Below are 22674 nucleotides of genomic sequence, written 5' to 3' on the forward strand. Positions count from 1 at the left end.
ATCTCCCACTTGGACTACTGTAACATCCTCCTCTCTGGCCTTCCAGCTAACTTCCTTGATCCCCTCCAGTCTATCCTTAACACTGCTGCCCGACTAATCCAACTTTCCCCTCGCTTTGCCTCAGCCTCTCCCCTCTGCCAATCCCTCCACTGGCTCCTCATTGCCCAACGTATTCACTTTAAACTGTTGACCATGACATACAAGGCCATCCACAACCTGTCCCCTCCGTACATCTCTGACCTGATATCCCGCTACCGTCCCTCACGCAACCTTCGATCCTCCAATGACCTCCGTCTGCGCTCCCCCCTTGTTCGTACCTCGCACAACCGCCTCCAAGACTTTGCTCGAGCCTCCCCCATACTCTGGAACTCGCTACCCCGACACATCCTTCTCTCATCCACCATCATGTCCTTCAAAAGTAACCTAAAAACCAATCTCTTCAAACTAGGCTACAATATACAATAACTCTGCATCACACTTGAATGGCTGCACTTTACCTCCTATTTCTCTCCCTATACCCTATAGATTGTAAGCCCTTGCGGGCAGGGTCCTCTTCCCCCATGTACCAGTCTGTCTTTTGCCGTCACTTAATGTTTTCTGATCTTGTATTGTTCCTGCCTGTTGCCTTTCTATTGTATAGCGCTCTGGAATTAAGGGCGCTTTATAAATAAATAATAATAATAATTTTCACACCACATTGTTCCACATTTTTGCCCGTCACCAGCGGGGTCCATATGCTCACTATACCCCTTGTTACATTCCTTGAGGGGTGTAGTTTCCATAATGGGGTCACTTGTGGGGGGTTTCAACTGTCTTGGCAACACAGGGGCCTTTTAAATGCAACATGGCCCCTTGAAATCCAATCCAGCCTCAAAAAAACAAATGGCGCTCCTTCCCTTTGGAGGCTTACCCTGCACCCGCATGGTGCTTTATGTCCACATGTGGGGTATTTCCGTACTCAGGGGAAATTGCTCTACACATTTTGTGTTTTTTTTAATCTTTTAGTCCCTTGTGAAAATGAAAAAATCAAGACAAAAAAAAATTACAAAAAATTGAAAAAAAAAATTACACTAAATGTTGGTCTAGCCTTGATTTTTTTCCATTTCCACAAGGAAAAAAAGACGTATGCTACGCTACCCCCAGACACATGTCTGGATGATAAGGATGAGGATGAATGGAGGAAAGAAGGATCCCCCCCATTCATCCTCACTGGCTGTTTCGGTGTCTGAGGCAATAATAGCGTATGCGTCCGACCCCGAAAACGCCCTGGGGGCCATTTTTATATAGGGATTGGTATATAGGGTATGTACTGGTGTAGTGTAAAACTTTATTCAATGTAGTGTAGTTTAATGTAGTGTTTTTTACGTTTTTTTTTTTACATTCAGTATAAAAGAAAAACCTACGCCAAAAATGGTGTTGCTGACAAATGCCGCACTGATGTGTGGCACTTATCAGCAGACCGTGGCAGTAGGATATAGAAAAAAAAACAGCCTACGCCAAAAAGGAGGAGTTGCTGATTAGCAGCGCACTTACGTGCGAGAGGGCAGCAGAGCACCGGAAAAAAAGTCGAGGACATCCGAGGGGCCGACGTAACTGGCCGAAGACCTGAACGGAAGAAGATGAAGTCACGGAACCCGGAAGACACCGATCGGGACCCCGGGATCCGGTGAGTATGGCCAAATACCTGCTCTGGACCCCTCAGCTACCTAGCTGAGGGGTCCAGAGCAGGTATTTATTACGCCGGTCACGTCGATCGGGACGTGGCACCGTGGCCACCAATACTTTTAACAGTAATGGCGGTCGGTGCTGTGTCGGACAGCAGCGGCCGCCATTATTTTCCGGGTCATCGGGTCACCGATGGCCCGGAAAGGTTCCGATCGCCGCTATTGGCTGGTCTGAACTGATAAGCCAATAGCAGCGATCGTCGGCATGGGGGGGGGGTTAACAACCCCCCATGCCGACAGGGAGAGATGGCCTGCAGTGTATTTCTGCAGGCCATCTCTCCCGATCGCATGCGGCCAGTCCGCGGCGCCCTCTTAAAGGACCCGGTAACGGTACGTCATGGGTCCTTAAGTGACAGTGATCCCTGACGTAGCGGTACGTCATGAGTCCTTAAGAGGTTAATATCTGTGTCCTCTTGTTCTCAAGTTCAGTTTTTACTAAAAACACTTCCGTCCTGAACCTTATTTAGTCCATTAACATACTTAGCAATGAAACAAAACAATACATTTTGGGCTTTTTTTTATGTAATGATAAAATCTCCGCCAACAGTATTGGAGCTACCCAACAGGAAAAGGAACTATTAAAGCTATTGCTGTCGATGTCTCCTCCAGTCACTCACATAATTCACAGTTTCACAGAAGCCGAATGTGAATGCAATTTAAATTGACAAAAACGGTGTGCAAATAGCAACCAATCACAGCTTAACTTTCATTTTTACCAGAGAAATTTGAGACATTAAAGCGGAGCTGTGATTGATTAAGAGCCGATCCGTCAGTTTTTATCTGTAGACCGATTAATAAATCTGGGCTAAATAAAAAATATAAAAAGAACTATATGAAGTAATAGGATTCTTTCCCTGTATTACAGTCAAGAAAGAAGTACGCAACATATGTAATCCTAATACAAGCAGCCCACACATCCAGGACCACACATTATAGCAATGGAGAGATTGCCACTCAGGTATTGCAGCAAATCCCCATTAATAGAACAGAACGGTAAATAAAGCTGAACCTGAGGCCAGACTTAAAACTCTGCATGGAAGAAGAGTACAGTTTGCCAAAGACTCTGTAAAATATGCCAGAAGTGTCATGGACATTGAAAAAGGCCAGACATCCGTTCTGTCAGTCATGTCATGGACCTGGCAATGGCCTTCTTAGTTTTTCTGCCCAGTGCAGGTCCTATTCGTCAACCCAATAAACTTTGTGGGTCTAGATGTACCAAAGTGTGTAAAAGAGATGCTGATTTCAGCTACCTATAAAAACCACTAGCTTTCTCCGTTATCTCACACTTTGATAAATCTGGGCCCTTGACTGTAAACTTGGATGAATAACTAGCACAATCACAAGCCCAGAATGGTAGTTAATTCACCGTTACCAGTAAGCGGAGTAGCTTTTATCATTGAACACCATTAACCTTACAAAACTGAATGCTTCAAGTTTTAAACATCTTATTTTCATTTGCCAAGAATCTGTCAGCATAAACGTTCCAAGCCGAGGACCTTCCACCACAAGACAGCGAAATTTGGAGATAACATATTAGAGACTAGAGCATTCACTTACAAATCTCTCCTCGTAAAACATATGTTCACCATATCTTATTGCATAGCAACATCCCAGCCAGGAGGTTTTTTTTTAAAAGCAAATCAGATTTTTTTTTTTATTTTTTGCGTGTCAGTTGCTTAGTCATACACGGTCAGACATTCATTGTCATTTACAATAAAAAGGGATGCTAGGTTGGGAGGGGAGATGCCCCCTTTGCTTCCCTGTTGTCTCCTCTTGGCTAACTTTGATTCAGATGTAGGAGACAGTTGCATGAAGCAAGAGGTAGCTTTAATCCTGATGGGGGATGAAGAGTCTGCTCCATGCTCTTCCTTCTCTTGCTCCATCAGCTGGCGGTTCATTGCTATAGCTTCAGCAGCAAAGGATGTAAGATCTTTGGCACTACTGTTCCTAAAAGAGAAATGCAACATCTCACTGCAATGGCAAGAAACAGACCCAATACAGATATGAAAATCATTAAAAACAGCCCCCCCCCCCCTCCAATTGCTAAAAAAAAAAAAAAAAAAAAAAAAAAAATCTCCATAAAAATAATGAGGCTCTTGGTTACCATTGCAAATAGTGTAAACCATCCCAACAACGATAAGGTGGCCTCAGTGGGTCAGTTTACAGATGGCCTTACATTTTATCTACTAACAATTCCCTGTAAGGCTGGGTTCACACTACGGAACCAGAGCAGAGAATTTTCCGCTCGTACCCGTTCACAGCTGCGCGCCTCTCCGCCTGTGCCATAGACACCATTCTGTGCACGGGCGGATTCAGCATTCAATGTCAATTCTTTCGGCAGAATCCACCCCTGCATAGAATGGTGTCTATAGCACGGCCGTTAACGGGTACGAGCTACAGAATCCAGCAGGAAATTCTCTGCTCAGGTTCCGTAGTGTGAACCCACCATAAGATGAATCACCAACAGTCTATCGGAATGCACTTCTCACAACATAAAAACAATACACAAAAGAACACACACCATTCATCATCAAGTGAACTCACCTCTGAAGAATAATTGGGGTTGGGAGTGTATTTTCTGGAGCACACTAATAGAAAAAGGAAAAAACGGGAAAACATCAATTGGAAAAAACGGGAAAACATCAATTGGATAACACACACTGAACAAAGATTACATTTTGTTTTCATGAGCATAAAGTAACGGCAACAATGTCATTTTACCACACAACTCAAAAAGGAGACTTATTCCAGAATGTTATGACTTCCCATAAATTCGCAGAATTCCCATAAAAAGAAAAACGCAAGGCTGGCATGCAGTGCGGGAACTTCATGTAAACTTAACGGTCCTGATCAGGGCTGCTTCTGGCAGGAGGCGCATGCGGGTGTCAGTGAGGAGGCGGCAAAGACCCCAGAATCGGCCCTGGTCCTCGTGTCTCCATAGCGCCACTGCCTGTCATTTTCGGCTGAAATTTGGGTACAGCATGTGCACCCTCCTATCTCTCTGCTTTATGTCATGGAACTTCTCCTTTAGGGGACCTCTATAGCTGATACTAGTCTCGTGTAATAGAAGACAACGATCAGCCGACAAGAATGATGTCGGCTGATCATTGTCAGACATTGTCTTTCAACATGTTGAAAGGCAATCGACCTAGATAGCAGCGATCTGCTGCTATTGCCCTGTGGAACAGGAGTGGCGGCAGCAGACCGCTGCTATCTCCTATGGGCTGCCCGGATGATCCAATGGTCACCCGGGCAGCCCCCATGCTCCTCTCAATCGCCCGAGTAATAGGGGCTTAAGTTACACTGGTTGTAAAGCAGGGAGGGTTGGGTTGTAGGAAAACATAAATTACTTTCTTTAAACTCATGACAACACCCCTGGAGAGGACCCCCTTCCTACTCTTATTGGACAGGAAACCGGATCAATGAATCCTTAAAAAAGCGAAATGCCCCAGCAGCATCAGTTCTCAGCAAGTACCTAGGAGCAAAGCTTAAAGGGGTACTCCAGCTAGCTGTAAAAAAAAAAAAAAAAACACTGCTGCAGATGCATATAGCACTGCTTACCTGTCTGACCCAGTTCTAAAACTACCAAAATATTTCATTGTAGTCCTGCATCATTTTATTGTGACTCCCCCCCCCCCCCCCAGCCCCACACACACATCAGGCTGCATTCTCTACCTGTAACAATATCCACACAGCGCGTTGTATTCTGTAACATAGATATTGGAAAAAAACTTTGTATTTAATTTGTGCCTTTTTTTCTCCTCATCTCCACGCATGTTATATGATCAAGCATCTTTTGTCTTTGAAGTTGAGCCCCACAATAGGAACTTTATCGGATATTATCTTACACTGAATATACTGTTTATGCCTCGTATTTTGTGTGGGTGGGATTGGCAGTTTCAGGTCTGAACCTCTGTTCTGACATCATCAAGTTGCAGAAGTTGCAGCTGCTGCTACTTTCACTCCTTATCTGCCTAGGTGTAGTTTTGCAGGGCTGGTCAGAGATAATGAAACACTCAGGGGGTGGGAGATCCAGCCAAGCCTCCTGTGACATCAGAGATGATGCGTTGACACAGGAGAGAGAAGCTGTGGAGTGCATACTAGTTTCCATTTCCTTCCATTTCCTGTCACTGGTGAAAAGCCAAAGAAGCCACTTAAGCGAGGACTATTGGTAATAACGTTATATTAGAAAGTTATATAGCTTTGGGTGATAGCTGTATTTAAATACAATTTTCTCATACTTAAGTACCCCTATAAAGGATATGCAACATACAAAGAATCGAAAGCTTTTTTTCTCGCTTATACAAAAAAAATAATTGAGTATCATACATATTTATAACATAATAAGGGTGGGTTTTAGGCGGGGTGCTGTCATGGGCTCAAAGAAAAGAAATTACTGGTTAGTAATTTATGTTTTCTTATCTCGCCATATGAGGGCAGTCCTGGAGACTAGACTAGGAATATACCACCTGGGGTGGTGGTGGGGGGACTACCACCTGCATCACTCTACAGCCAAACGAGAGATCCTCTGTAGAGGAAAGCTGTACTCTGTAATGGCGAAAGAAATTATGAGGGGTGCCCCATGTAGCTGTTATACATATCAGATCAATTGACACAAATGTTCTTTAGGCCCATGAGGTGGCTACAGCTCTGGTGGAATGAGTCCCAAACCCTACAGGAATCTCCTAACCGCTGACCCTGTAACACTCTTCTATAACTTGCTGAATCCATCTAGCAAAAGTCTGTGATTTACTGTAGCTGTCTTACCTCTATTCCTTCCCTGAGAGAATCTAGTGAGATTTAAATAGTGTTGGATGGCTTGTCTAACATCTTGCAGTCATTAACAGGTTGATCACAGATGGATGAGAGATTTACTTACTGGGAACTGTGAAAATCTGATTCTACTTTAGAAAGAATATAATCCAATTATCCCTAATAGTCATGTATGGAGGGATAATGGAAAAGGCTCTAATCTCCCCAACTCTTCTGGCTGAAGTAACAGCAAGCAAAAACGCCAACTTCCAGGAAAGTAACTTAAAGGACAACTCCGGCGGAATTTTTTTTTAGCTTATTTAACACACATTACAAAGTTATATAACTTTGTAATGTGGTTAAATACCCAGTCTGGCCCCCTTCCCCCACTTTCGTACCCCCGACCCCCCCGCCCGGAAGTTAAAGAATGTATACATTACCTATTACGGTCGTCACGGTCCTCTTCTCCCGGGCGGCATCTGGTGACGACGACGTCAGAGCCAGGGGGGGGGGTCCGGGTCTTCTTCCTCCTCGGCGTCTTCATGGAGAGTGAATGGGACGGAAAAGGCTGCTGGTGCACATGCGCACCAGCAGCCTTTTCATTGGCTGGAGCGCATCACATGGCTTCCAGCTTGCTCAGCCCTGATTGGCTGAGGTTGCTGGAAGCCATGTGATGCGTTCCAGCCAATGAAAAGGCTGCCGGTGCGCAAGCACACTGGCAGCCTTTTCCATCCCCAGGACCCAGAAGTCGGAGACATCGCTGGACAGCGGTGGCGGTGAGGCGGACGGCGGGCGAATGGAGTGGCGATCGTCACCGGAGGGATGGTGAGTATGGTGTCCTTTAATGTGTGATTTAGAGTAATGCTGAAAGGGTGCTGCAGTTAACCCTGAGAATAAGTAGTTTAAATCCCAAGAGGGAGTCTAGACTTTAAAGAAGCAAATCACAAAAAAAATGATTGGCCCCCCGCTAGGAGATGGCGCGTATACTCACGGCAGGTGATCAGTGTCCTGTGGAGCGGCTTAGTTCCAGTCCCACAGCGCCATTTAAATACACGCTCACGTAATCCGCTGATGTGACCCTTGTTCTGTCTCCTGTGATTGAACGCCAAAGTCTCGCTTTCCTATAAAGAATGCATTGGTAAGCGTGACTTCCGGCGTTCAATCACAGGAGACACAACAGGGGTCACACAGCAGATGACGTGAGTGCACGCCGGATTTGGATGCCGCAGGACCGGAACAAAGCAGAGCTGCGGGACACCGATCACCTGCCGTGAGTATACGCGCCAGCACCTAGTGGAAAGCAATAAAAAATTTTGTGAACTGCTTCTTTAAAGTGACACTGTCACCCCCTTTTTGCATTATGACTGCTCTACACAGGTGTAAAGGGTAAATTTAGCAATTTTCATACCTTATTTTATATCATACGTCATGATGCTTGTTTCAGTAAAAAGTGATCTTTTATCCTCTGGGATCAGGATACCTGGGTGAGGCTTTGCGGCTGAAGCGCCACTTAGCCACGCCCCCAGCACCACTTAGCCATGCCCCCTCAATGGCGCCATCACCCCCACTAGATTGGCCCACACCAATGGTCACTGAAGGGGCGTGGCTAAGTGGCGCTTCAGCCGCGAAGCCCTGCCCAGGAATCCCAATCCCAGATGATAAAAGGTCACTCTTTACTGGAACAAGCATCATGACATGATATAAAATAAAGGTATGAAAACTGCTACATTTACATATTACACCTGTGTAGAGCAGTCATAATGCAAAATGGGGGTGACAGTGTCACTTTAAGGTAAGGCACAGTCTAAGAGAGGCTCTGACAAACCTTCTGATCCAAAGGAGGTCAGCTAACTTAAAATCATACAGAGCACTGAGGGCCGATATCTGCACCTTGATGCAAGGAGGGTTAGGACAGCGCCAAAGGGTGAGTATACAAGCTCTTGCTGCCTTGACCAGGTGGTGGAGCATAGAATGACAATAGGTCTTGAGGGGGATGTCAGAAATATGCAAGAGGAAGAACGCCGGAGTGAAAAGTACTGGGTAGTCTGTAAAGGTAGAGGCTAAGCACCACACCTCTTTCCAGAAGGGTAACAGTTTAGGGCAACTAAGGGCAAAATATGTGAAAAAAGAATGCCCTCCGCAATTCCTCCAGCACATTGGCGAGACTTTTGGAAAAATCCTATGGATTCGTGTAGAGACCTGGTACCACCTGGACAAAACTTTATATCCAGCTTCCTGTACACAGGACAAAATGGATGACTAAACTGGAAGACCCTGGTGCTAGAACAATTATAGGATGGTTTATAAAACGACAAAAGATTTTCCGGTTCCTGGGGTACAAGGTAGACTCTTGACTGGCCAGTAAAGTAGTTATAACTTCTAGGGACAACCCCCTATCCATCAGAAGCGAGGAACGAGGAGCAAACAAGCTCTAATAGCACTCGTTTGCTCCTGTCAGTCGGCCCGTGGAATAGGGCCTTTAGCCAAAAAAATCATACCATTCTCGGCCAGAATGGTGCAATAAGGATAACGTGAGCATTGTCTTTCTTGATCTTCCAGATCACCTGGGGTAGCCGTCTGATAGGCAGGAAGGTGTAAAGGAGACCTCTGTCCCACGGCTGAGCTTGGGCGTCCAGGGCTAGAGGTCTGTCTGGCAGAGGGAATAGAAGTTCTGAAGCTTCCTGTTCGACTGTGAAGCAAAAAGATTCAGGGTCAGAGTGTCCCACAGTTGGCAAATCTGAAGACAGACCTCCTGGTTCCCCAAAATTTACAGTTTTGAGAGGGGATCTTATAGGATTTCTCCTCATTGATCTCCTACCCCAGTCCAGACCAAATCTCCTCAACTATTAGGATTTGTTATAGAAGGGAAGAGACAGAACTGCCCACAAGAAGAAAATCATCCAGATAGGGAATGACGACTTCCTTCTCCCTAATGTGAGCCAAAACCTCTGCCATTACTTTAGTAAACACCCTAGGAGTCTGGAAAATACCAAAGGGTACTGCAGCATACTGAAAATGTTTAACAGAGCCATCCAACCTGATAGCTACCCTTAAAAACCTCTGAGTATCAGGATGGATAGGGATGTAGTAGTAAGCATCCCTCAGGTTTATGGCAGCCATGAAGCAATTCTCCGATAAATTCAGAATAGCGGAGGAAACGAGTTTTATTCAAAATTTCTCGTATGAGAGAACCTTATTCAGTGGCTTGAGGTTGATAATGGTTCTAAATGAACCATTTGGTTTCCTGACAAGAAACAGGGTGGAGCAGAACCCTACTCCCCTCTGGTCCTAACAAGGACCTCACTTCTGCAATAAGGGCTGTATGCTTCTCAGGATCTAAGGAAAAATCAGTAACCAAGATCTTTCTTTATTATGTCACAAACAAAAGAGCTATTGAAGATTTTGCACCACTCATTGCTTCATTGCAACAGTTTCTTTATACCCTCATGGCTTGAAAATAGGAAGCCCTTTGTTTTCTTGGGGGGGTCTCCAGTCCTACATTCCCCCTGATCCACCCACTCTGGTCTTCCAACCTCAGCCAACCTCTGAGTGGCTGGGCTGCTGGAGAAGAGGGAAACTCTTTTTTTATCTGAGATATTCTCCAAAATGTTATCAAGTGCGTATTTGTATAACAATTTTCCTTCACATGGAACCGTGCACCCCACCGGCACGTGCATGCCGCTGGAACAAGTGGGGAGCCAGAGAACCGGAGTCAAAAGGGCACACAGGGACCTTCTCCAGGAGGTGCGGGGGCAAAAATCAGGCTACCCCGTGGCTCCAACAGAGGAAGACTTATGAAAGAATCAATTTCACAATCCTGCTCTCATGGGACAGGAAACTGGTCCTGGTGGGGCACTTTTGCTTCTTTAAAAGATCCAGTGTTCCTGTTTTCTGTCCAATGGGAGCAGGAGGTGGTCCCCTTAAGGGGTGCTGTCAGAGCGAGAAGAGAAAAACAGCAAAGCAGTATAACTTACTTGGCCTGCTAGCTCCCGTTTCTGCTGTGGTCCTAACTTATCTCATTACGGCTCAGTCAGCACTGTGATTGGCTGAGCAGACCATTACAGCCACAAGGTATGTCACAGGAATGAGAATATAGGACCATGGCACTCAGAACACAGCAACACGCTCGGTAAGTACACACACACACAAACTATATAAATACACACACACACACACACATATATATATATATATATATATATACATACACACACACACACACACATATATATACACACACATATATCTATACACACACACATATATATATATATATTATATACACACACACACATCATTTTATCAGTGTTTTCACTAAATTTATGACCAGCTGACTGCAGAACCATTCCTTTATACAGTCTTGCTTATTGCCAATAATTTCTACCTATTGTCTGTTCCATTTGCACAACAGCAGGAGAAACAGATTCACAATCAGTGTTGCTTCATAACTTAGTGTACATAGTTAAACATGTCAGAGAGAAATGTAAAAAGTTTTGATTAGTCCAGGTCTGAGTGTTTACACCCATAGGGTCAGCCAGAAGACGACAGAGCAGTGCATTTCTCTCTCGACTCTGAGGCACGTGATAAGTCAAACTCATAATTGCAAGTCTATGGAGCCTATGTCTATGGAGTTTTCACTGACAGTCAGGAAAAGCAGCAATCGAACCCGGACCGATCAAAGCTTTTAACATCTGACATGTTAGTGACACTGCTCTTTAAAAAAAAAATTTTTTTAAGTGTTCCCTTTATTTTTCGAACAATGTATATGGCATACACAACCTCCAATCCTTCATATCCCATATACATACAATCAGGGCAGTTTCTGGGGCATTTTGGCAACAGGGCGAATCTTGATAAAGCCCTGGGGAAGGTAGGGGGGCTTTTTATCAAGATTTGTGTTACTAGGAAGAAGCAGTGTGTGTATTGCGGCATAGAGCTGTGTTGCACCCCTGACAGATAATGTTCAACTGAATACAAAATCATTATACAGCGACTCACAGGTGACGTCTTCTTTGATCTGAGGTGTCACTTTCCTTTTCCTCTCCATCCGGCCCAGGCCACCGGGAAGACCAGCTATAATTCATCTCTTCAGAACCTGCCAGACAAACATTTTAGGCTCCACACATTTCTAGCAACTTCCCCTTTTCCCCTCCTATAGGAATCCTAACTGTGGTAATTTTGCTGTTTGGTGCATTAAAGACAGTGGGTATGTGGGTTGCCCCCTGTATGTAGGATCCCCTTCTGTGCCACCTGCATTGCCCCACATATACTTATAATGTCCACCTGCATTGCCCCACATTCAGTAATAATGTCCCCCTGCATTGTCCCCCATATACTTATAATAATGTCCCTTGCATTGTCCCATATACTAATAATGTTCCTTGCATTGTCCTCATATAGTTATAATGTCCGCTGCATTGTCCCTATATACTTATAATGTCCCCCTGCATTGTCCCCATATAGTAATTGTGTCTCCCTTCATTGTCCCCATATAGTAGTAATGTCCTCTGCATTGCCCCATATAGTAGTAATTTCCCCCTGCAATGCTCCATATAGTAGTGATGTCCCCCAGCATTGCCCCATATAGTAGTAATGTCCCCCTGCTTAGTCCCCCATATAGTAGTAATGTCCCCCTGCATTGTCCCCATATAGTAGTAATGTCCCCCTGCATAGTCCCCCATATAGTAGTAATGTCCCCCTGCATTGCCACATATAGTAGTAATGTCCCCCTGCATTGCCCCATATAGTAGTAATGCCCCCTGCATAGTCCCCTATATAGTAGTAATGTCCCCCTGCATTGTCCCCATATAGTAGTAATGTCCCTCTGCATTGGCCCCATATAGTATTAATGTGCCCCTGCATTGTCCCCATATAGTAGTAATGTCCCCCTGCATTGTCCCCCATATAGTAGTAATGTCCCATTGCATTGCCCCATATAGTAGTAATGTCCCCCAGCATTGTCCCATATAGTAGTAATGTCCCCTTGCATTGTCCCCATATAGTAGTAATGTCCCCTTGCAATGTCCCTATAGTAGTAATGCCCCCCCTACATTGCCCCATATAATAGTAATGCCCCCCCTGCATTGCCCCATATAGTAGTAATGTCCCCCTGCATTGCCCAATTTACCAATAAAAAACCCCTGTATTTTCCCATATACCAATAATATCCCCCTGTATTGTCCCCATATATTAGTAATGTCCCCCTGCATTGCCCCATATAGTAGTAATGCCCCCTGCATAGTCCCCTATATAGTAGTAATGTCCCCCTGCATTGTCCCCATATAGTAGTAATGTCCCTCTGCATTGTCCCCATATAGTATTAATGTGCCCCTGCATTGTCCCCATATAGTAGTAATGTCCCCCTGCATTGTCCCCCATATAGTAGTAATGTCCCATTGCATTGCCCCATATAGTAGTAATGTCCCCCAGCATTGTCCCATATAGTAGTAATGTCCCCTTGCATTGTCCCCATATAGTAGTAATGTCCCCTTGCAATGTCCCTATAGTAGTAATGCCCCCCCTACATTGCCCCATATAGTAGTAATGCCCCCCCTGCATTGCCCCATATAGTAGTAATGTCCCCCTGCATTGCCCAATTTACCAATAAAAAACCCCTGTATTTTCCCATATACCAATAATATCCCCCTGTATTGTCCCCATATATTAGTAATGTCCCCCAGCATTGCCCCATATACCTATAATTTCCCCCTGTATTGTCCCCATATACCAATAATATCCCCCTGTATTGTCCCCATATATTAATGTTCCCCAGCATTGCCCCATATACCAATAATATCCCCCTGTATTGTCCCCATATACCAATAATATCCCCCTGTATTGTCCCCATATATTAGAAATGTCCCCCTGCATTGTCCCCATATAGTAATTGTGTCTCCCTTCATTGTCCCCATATAGTAGTAATGTCCTCTGCATTGCCCCATATAGTAGTAATTTCCCCCTGCAATGCTCCATATAGTAGTGATGTCCCCCAGCATTGCCCCATATAGTAGTAATGTCCCCCTGCTTAGTCCCCCATATAGTAGTAATGTCCCCCTGCTTAGTCCCCCATATAGTAATGTCCCCCTGCATTGTCCCCATATAGTAGTAATGTCCCCCTGCATAGTCCCCCATATAGTAGTAATGTCCCCCTGCATTGCCACATATAGTAGTAATGTCCCCCTGCATTGCCCCATATAGTAGTAATGCCCCCTGCATAGTCCCCTATATAGTAGTAATGTCCCCCTGCATTGTCCCCATATAGTAGTAATGTCCCTCTGCATTGGCCCCATATAGTATTAATGTGCCCCTGCATTGTCCCCATATAGTAGTAATGTCCCCCTGCATTGTCCCCCATATAGTAGTAATGTCCCATTGCATTGCCCCATATAGTAGTAATGTCCCCCAGCATTGTCCCATATAGTAGTAATGTCCCCTTGCATTGTCCCCATATAGTAGTAATGTCCCCTTGCAATGTCCCTATAGTAGTAATGCCCCCCCTACATTGCCCCATATAGTAGTAATGCCCCCCCTGCATTGCCCCATATAGTAGTAATGTCCCCCTGCATTGCCCAATTTACCAATAAAAAACCCCTGTATTTTCCCATATACCAATAATATCCCCCTGTATTGTCCCCATATATTAGTAATGTCCCCCTGCATTGCCCCATATAGTAGTAATGCCCCCTGCATAGTCCCCTATATAGTAGTAATGTCCCCCTGCATTGTCCCCATATAGTAGTAATGTCCCTCTGCATTGTCCCCATATAGTATTAATGTGCCCCTGCATTGTCCCCATATAGTAGTAATGTCCCCCTGCATTGTCCCCCATATAGTAGTAATGTCCCATTGCATTGCCCCATATAGTAGTAATGTCCCCCAGCATTGTCCCATATAGTAGTAATGTCCCCTTGCATTGTCCCCATATAGTAGTAATGTCCCCTTGCAATGTCCCTTTAGTAGTAATGCCCCCCCTACATTGCCCCATATAGTAGTAATGCCCCCCCTGCATTGCCCCATATAGTAGTAATGTCCCCCTGCATTGCCCAATTTACCAATAAAAAACCCCTGTATTTTCCCATATACCAATAATATCCCCCTGTATTGTCCCCATATATTAGTAATGTCCCCCAGCATTGCCCCATATACCTATAATTTCCCCCTGTATTGTCCCCATATACCAATAATATCCCCCTGTATTGTCCCCATATATTAATGTTCCCCAGCATTGCCCCATATACCAATAATATCCCCCTGTATTGTCCCCATATACCAATAATATCCCCCTGTATTGTCCCCATATATTAGAAATGTCCCCCTGCATTGTCCCCATATAGTAATTGTGTCTCCCTTCATTGTCCCCATATAGTAGTAATGTCCTCTGCATTGCCCCATATAGTAGTAATTTCCCCCTGCAATGCTCCATATAGTAGTGATGTCCCCCAGCATTGCCCCATATAGTAGTAATGTCCCCCTGCTTAGTCCCCCATATAGTAGTAATGTCCCCCTGCTTAGTCCCCCATATAGTAGTAATGTCCCCCTGCATTGTCCCCATATAGTAGTAATGTCCCCCTGCATAGTCCCCCATATAGTAGTAATGTCCCCCTGCATTGCCACATATAGTAGTAATGTCCCCCTGCATTGCCCCATATAGTAGTAATGCCCCCTGCATAGTCCCCTATATAGTAGTAATGTCCCCCTGCATTGTCCCCATATAGTATTTATGTCCCTCTGCATTGGCCCCATATAGTATTAATGTGCCCTTGCATTGTCCCCATATAGTAGTAATGTCCCCCTGCATTGTCCCCCATATAGTAGTAATGTCCCATTGCATTGCCCCATATAGTAGTAATGTCCCCCAGCATTGTCCCATATAGTAGTAATGTCCCCTTGCATTGTCCCCATATAGTAGTAATGTCCCCTTGCAATGTCCCTATAGTAGTAATGCCCCCCCTACATTGCCCCATATAATAGTAATGCCCCCCCTGCATTGCCCCATATAGTAGTAATGTCCCCCTGCATTGCCCAATTTACCAATAAAAAAACCCCTGTATTTTCCCATATACCAATAATATCCCCCTGTATTGTCCCCATATATTAGTAATGTCCCCCTGCATTGCCCCATATAGTAGTAATGCCCCCTGCATAGTCCCCTATATAGTAGTAATGTCCCCCTGCATTGTCCCCATATAATAGTAATGTCCCTCTGCATTGGCCCCATATAGTATTAATGTGCCCCTGCATTGTCCCCATATAGTAGTAATGTCCCATTGCATTGCCCCATATAGTAGTAATGTCCCCCAGCATTGTCCCATATATTAGTAATGTCCCCCAGCATTGCCCCATATACCTATAATTTCCCCCTGTATTGTCCCCATATACCAATAATATCCCCCTGTATTGTCCCCATATATTAATGTTCCCCAGCATTGCCCCATATACCAATAATATCCCCCTGTATTGTCCCCATATATTAGAAATGTCCCCCTGCCTTACCCCCAAATAGCAATATTGTCTCTCTGCATCCCCCTCAAATAAAAAAAACAAAAAAAACCCATTATACTCACCTTATACTGGCATGGAGCCGGTCCTCTTCTGTTCTCTCGTCGTCTCTGCTTATTAGACGCCGGAGGGATCCCCCAGCGCAAGGACGTCATCCCTGCACCTGCTTGTGGATCCGGTGTCAGCTGAAGAGATGGGGCTTGGGATGAGATCCGGGGAAAGAGGGAGAGGGCAGCGCCGAGGACACCAGTGAGGACTAGAGGGAGGGGGAGAGGGGCGGCGCCGAGGACACCAGTAAGGGCTAGAGGGAGGAGGAGAGGGGCGGCGCCGAGGACACCAGCGAGGGCTAGAGGGAGAGGTGCCCACATCCCAAAGCTCCCTGGGGTCCGCAGTCCTTTCCACCACCCCCTGGGGGGGCTGGGGGCGGGCCGGGCACAGATGACATGAGTGCACAGGGGCCGGCGCTGTAGGGTGCCGCCTGGCGCCCCCTAGCTGTGGACCCGGCCCGCCCGGTACTAGAAACGGCCCTGCATACAATCCTTTCATGTGTGTGTGTGTGTGTGTGTGTGTGTGTGTGTGTGTGTGTGTGTGTGTGTATATATATATATATATATATATATATATATATATATATATATCTCTTAAAATGACCTCCAGCAGCCACTAAAATCCATATTTCTGCTCAGCTGTGTGGAGTCTGCATGTGACAGTCTGACATCCACCTTACAGGGCCATTGGCATTTGCCAGAGAACACCAAGATTGGCAGACTGGAAAGTGGCATTCTTCCCCTTCACGGATAAGAGCAAATTGACACACAGAGAACATGTGACAGATGTGACAGTCTGGAGAAGCCATGGAGCCATGTTCTGCTGAAACTTTCTCAAGCATGAGCAGTTTAGCAGTAATAGTGTGAGGAGACATTTCTTTGGAAACTGAATAATCAGACTAACGATAAACCTTACATCATATTGACAGTAAGAATACTAAAAAAGTAAGTGTGTGTGATTAGGTCATCCTAAGCTACTTAACATGTTTTTTTTTTTAACATTGGTAACAGGTCCTCTTGATGGAGGAAAAAGCTAAAGCTACATTTTCAATTTTTAATTTGGAACTTACCCCTTGCACCCATGGATGCTGTAAAACCTGTGCTGCACTTAGTCTCTTTTTGGCATCTCGTAGCAGCAGCTTTGAGATCAGATCTTTGGCTCCAGATGATATGTGAGCCCAGTCTTTATCTGGAAACTCATATTTTCCTTCTTGAATACTCACAAACAGCATAGTCTGTTTAGGTAATAGAAAGAGCAACATCAGAGTGTTAAAATGACAAGAACAGAAGATGAGCCCAGATTGAAACTGTTATCCATAATACCTGACATGCTGGGCAAGCCTCTCCTCTATCCCAACCACAATCACTTCCACAGTGCCCAACAAATGGTGGATAGCCACTCAGCATGATGTACAAGATGACGCCGAGGCTCCATAAATCACAGCGCTTGTCGTATATAGATGCTTCTTCATTAAACGCCTCAACAACTTCCGGAGCCATATATTCTGCAGATCCGCACTGTAGATACAAATATCCAGGTTTATAGTTGGGTCATGTATGATTCTCATACCTAACCGCTATGGACAGATCTAATCTTTTCAAAAGGTTCAGATACTGAAGCTGACACTGAACACAAGACACTGGGTGCCTGCCAAGACAAGTAAGAGGGAGCAAAAAGACAGAGAAAAATTATAATGATCTAGACGACATAATGGAGTAAGGGACGTCATACACGTACAGATAAATTGCTTAAGTGCTTACTGGACCAGCAATAATTTTTATCTTTTAAATGATAGGCATTTAGAAGAAAAGATAAATTCCAAAAAGTTATTAAAACACTCATATGATTAATTACAATTCTAACATGATCCCTGATGTAAACTGATCCCTGCGAATGGCAAGTGTTCACACTAAAACACTTGAGCAATAAACAATGATTTTGATGTCCATTTAAAAATATAATCAATGGCATACAAAGGACTTTTTCATTCTTCAATCATTGACGCTTTTACACCAGAATATTATAGATAAAACGCGAAAGATTTAACAATTTAATTCACGTCATAGAGCACTAAAGAAAAGGCCAACTAAAGAGTATCCTTTACTATATTGTGCAAAAATGCATTTACTGGAAACACTGCGGTATGTACTAGCCGAATCATATGGAATTGCAGGGTAGTTTCAGGGTCAGGGTATTGTTCTGCATTGTTTATACTTTGAGTAAATGGTTGCTCTTAACCCCTTAGTGACCGCCTATATGTATTTTAATGGCGGTCACTAATGGGCTTTATTCTCATACATAAGCATTTTAACGGCGGCGCATCGGAATAAAGTTGCAGCACCACGGGGGTTAAAATCTCCCTCTTCTCAGCTATTCACGAAATAACGGCAAACGCATTGGAATGAATGGCGGTTGTGGCAGACAGCATTTTTACAGCCACTGACCGATCATTTTCGGATAGTGGTGATAGGCAATAAAAAATGCTGTGGCCAGGTCCCCTCACTTGTGCTCCTGTCATGGCTCCCCTCCCCTGAGTTCCAAAGAAAAAGAAAATGGCGGGGGTGGGGTTGGGGGGCTGTCTAGCCATGAACGTGTGAGGACGCATCCTGCAGAGCTCCTCTAGACCCAGCAGTGAATCAACGGGCATCCACTCTCCTAGCCATGGGAAAGACGTCCAGAAGACTCAGGGGTCGATCTATTACCCACTCTGCATCGCCTCAAGGCGATATTGATCAGTATTTTGTGCGCCCGGAGGCGCCAGCAGCTCCATTGATAAAGGAGCAGCAAGAGGCACAAGATGGCCGCCATCATCGTCATGAGACACCAGCCTCAGAATCCTCCCTGGTGACCCACACCGGAAGCACACTTTATGCGGTCCCCGCCGCCCGTCCGGACACTGACCAGAGGACACTCACTCGTCTCCAGCGGCAGCGCGAGGACCCGGATCCGGCTGGCTGTCCCCCGTCCTTCACTCCGGCGGGCATCTTGCTCCTATGCACAAGGAGGGAACCGCTACCAGGAGGTCTCCACACTGCAGCAGGGTGCAGTGGAGGTAGGACAGGACTGTTCCCAGCCACGGACACTGGTCAGTTGTACCCCGCCACCCGTCCCCCCCCCCCCCCGGTCCTCATCCCAGCCACAGCGGAACCCACCTCAGGCCCCTGGCCTACAACCCCTACAGGGCAGTGAGTTCACAAGCTGCTACACATGCCCTAAATCTTTATGCAGTGTCATGGACTTGGGACCCCCACAGACCCGGCATGGTTCTCCACCCCGCCCTTACAGGGGGCAGACCCCTCTCTGAAAATCGCTACCGGCAAGCATTGCTTGTAACCCTTTAACCACCTGGTCGTCGAGCTCCTCCTGGGGAAGTTCCCCCCCACATGTACAAGATAACACAGGCCATACAGTAGCCCTGATTCATGCACCATCGGCGGGCTCCACATCCCTCAAGGGACTCTCCATAACCCGTGTGGGTATACCTAATATCTCCCCCTCCCTGGAAGGGACACCTACCATTTTCAGACAGCAGTCTCCACCGACCATTGTCACTACTCAAAGGTTACCCTTACCCCTCACATCCAGTTATGCTTCTGTAATGGATAATAGACCAGCATCCCTGGCAGATCTCAGGCTACTCATTCAATCCCTACCGACCAGGAGTGACATTTCCACTCTAGCTAAACAATTCGTGGACAAATGCAAACAGGAATTCGCACAGTTCCGAGCAGACCTTGCCACTGTTTCCATGGACCTTGCCACTGTTTCCACTAAAGTTGATGTCCTGGAATCTGCTCAGGTGACCACCACCACTACCCTATCTACTTTACAATCTACTGTGTAGTCACATTCCGACCAACTGTTTGTCCTCCAACAACACATGGACGATATTGAAAACCGCAACCGCCGCAACAATCTCAGGATCCGGGGTCTCCCTGAAAATTTGGCTTCTTCAGATTTGTCTGCTATCTTCTCCAATATCTTCAATGATCTTTTGGAACAACCACCCAATACACACATTGAAATTGATCGAGTGCATAGGGCGCTGAGCCCACCCAGCAGGGATGATCAGCCACCTAGAGACATTTGCAGAATACATTTCTACTCCACGAAAGAAGAAATCCTCCTGCGCGCACGCCAACGCCGGGATGTTACATACAGGGGTGCTCGTCTGCTCATCTTACCAGACCTGTCCCGACACACCCAGGCCCAGCGGGCAATGCTTCGCCCACTCTTGGACATTCTGAAGGACCGCAACATTCCCTTCCGTTGGGGATTTCCCTTCTCCCTCAATGTTCGCCTTAATGGTCACACCCTGACATTGCGAGCACCGGAAGATGTCCCACAGTTCACATACCCAAGTTATCCCTCCCGGAATGGCCTACCCTTCTTTCTTTTATCAGGAATGCCAACAGGACCCTATCGCCTAGATCTTCTGAATCTGCTGTCCAGGATCTCCCCCCAAGACTGTTCCGACATAGAAGCCCCCAGCAGGCCAAGCTCATCGGCTTCCACAGCAGTGGCTCCTGACCATAACCTGATCAGAACTACCTGATCCAGGACCCTATTCAGCTAGAGGATTTTGAAAAGCCTTTTGCAACACATGAACTTCTTTATGCCATAGCGCAACTCCCTGGAGGGAAGAGCCCGGGACCAGATGGCCTTACAGCTCAATTTTATAAAAAAAACTTCAGGGCTCCTTAGTTCCAGTGATGCTTATGGCTTTTAATTCCATTTCAGATTTCACTCCCTTTCCACAACATTCTACCACTGCTCATGTTGCCCTAATTCACAAACATGGTAAGGATACCCAGGTTTGTGGAAGATACCGCCCCATTGCTCTTCTAAATGTGGACCTGAAATTGAATGCCAAAATGCTTGCCAACTGCTTAAATCCCCATTTACTCTCATCCACTCTGACCAGGTGGGGTTTGTACCGGGGAGGGAAGGTTGGGACAACACTTTTAAGACGCTGGATGTGATTCATTATGCACAGTCTTGCCGGATACCTCTCATGATCTGCTCCTTAGATGCCGAAAAGGCTTTCGATAGGATATCCTGGCCCTCCCTGGTACAAACCTTGCAACAAATAGATCTTGGTCCTTCCCTTACATCAAAAATTGTAGCCCTTTACCAGAACCCCTCGGCCCATCTAAAGGTCAATAGTACGCTATCTTTTTCTATCTTCAATGGAACTAGACAAGGATGCCCCTTGTCCCCCCTCCTTTATGTCCTCATAATGGAGAATTTGCTGACCGCCATACGTTCTGACCCAGACATCAGAGGTATTCGCACTGGGGCTCATGAATATAAATGCTATGCATTTGCGGGTGATCTGCTTGTCTATATCACCAATACGCATGTATCTCTTCCTTCCCTGATGGCTCGGTTAAAACTATTTGGTGCGTGGTCTAATTTTAAAATTAATCTTTCTAAGTCTGAGGCTTTAAATGTGTCCCTGGATAACGACTCTGTCAACTCATTTAAAGATAACCTCCCATTCCAATGGCCTAAAACTGGTATCACATACTTGGGCATACACATCCCGCAGACCTTGTCACAACTCTTTGACACAAACTTTCTTCCCCTTCTTACAGGCTGGTTCGGGAGAATCAATATCTTCAAAATTACTCTTTTCCCTAGGTTACTTTATTTGTTACAGACCATCCCAGTCCACATCCCGGTTTCTTTTTGGAAGAAAATACACCGCTGTTTCACGTCCTTTGTTTGGTCTTATGGCCACCCTAGGATAAGGTGGGAGGTCCTTTCCCAATCTAACAAGATGGGGGGGCGCCTACCTGATTGCCGCTTTTATTACTTAGCGTGCGTGCATGCTCGGGTCTTGGATCTATTTCACCACTCCACTTCAAAGCTATGGGAACAGCTCGCACAAGCTCAATGTCCGCGCCTTTTGTCTACACTCCGTTTGACCTGGTCTTCCTCCTTACATGACCATACCCCTTTGTCCTACACCACTCACACTCTTGCCTCCTTGCCAGTAGCTGGATGGCCTTGAGCCCTATTGGATCGAATTGGACCTTCATCACGTTCATCACTGATAAGTCGACTTTCACGCCGGGGCTATCCCTAACCTTTCTTGGAGTCTCCAGAGGTGCCTCTCTTCGTTTCCATAATGTGACTAAACAGGGTGCCCTGCTACCTCTGTCAGACCTCCTCCCTAATGCTACCACTAAGCACTAGTGATGAGCTAGCATGCTCATCCAAGCTTGGTACTCGTTCGAGCATTAGGGTACTCTATGGTACTCGTTACTCAGACGAGCATCTTGCGATACTCGAGAAAATCTCATCATCCGTTTCCTGTAAGTTTGGGCGCTATTTCTCAGCCAATAAACATGCAGGAGACTCTTCGGTACATCCTGCAATCACGTGGGACCCATAAATCAGATGACCCTGCCATAAAAAAAGCGCAGCCGGCAAGGCTCGGCTCACATGTATGCTGGAAGAGATCAGGGACAGAGCTGCTGCTGATCAGGGAGAGCATTAGGGAGGGAATTAGCATTGTGGGGTTGGAAGTGATGTCTGATGATGACGATGAGACCCGGTTGTCAGACAGTGAGGTTGTAGTCATGGATGTAACTCAAAGTGGGGAGCAGAGTGAGGAATTGGAGAAAGAGCTGGTGGATGAGGACGA

General features: G+C 45.8%; 1 protein-coding gene across 4 annotated transcripts in view; it reads right to left on the reverse strand.

The window, feature by feature from the left end:
• Positions 1 to 2014: 2014 nt before the first annotated feature.
• Positions 2015 to 22674, reverse strand: part of MKNK2 (MAPK interacting serine/threonine kinase 2) — a 310400-nt gene continuing 289740 nt past the window's right edge. For 2 of the 4 annotated variants that reach the window (XM_069977913.1, XM_069977914.1), the window contains exons 10-13: positions 17345 to 17539; positions 17092 to 17256; positions 4269 to 4312; positions 2017 to 3671 (exon numbers count right to left, since the gene is read on the reverse strand). In XM_069977913.1, coding sequence (XP_069834014.1) covers positions 3401 to 3671; positions 4269 to 4312; positions 17092 to 17256; positions 17345 to 17539 — 675 coding nt within the window. In that variant the 3' untranslated portion in view covers positions 2017 to 3400. Of the gene's footprint in view, positions 3672 to 4268; positions 4313 to 17091; positions 17257 to 17344; positions 17540 to 22674 lie in introns of all 4 variants that reach the window. The other 2 variants (XM_069977915.1, XM_069977912.1) reach the window with 2 other exon arrangements.

Source organism: Dendropsophus ebraccatus, chromosome 7 (genome assembly GCF_027789765.1).
Source record: "Dendropsophus ebraccatus isolate aDenEbr1 chromosome 7, aDenEbr1.pat, whole genome shotgun sequence".
Lineage (NCBI taxonomy): Eukaryota > Metazoa > Chordata > Amphibia > Anura > Hylidae > Dendropsophus > Dendropsophus ebraccatus.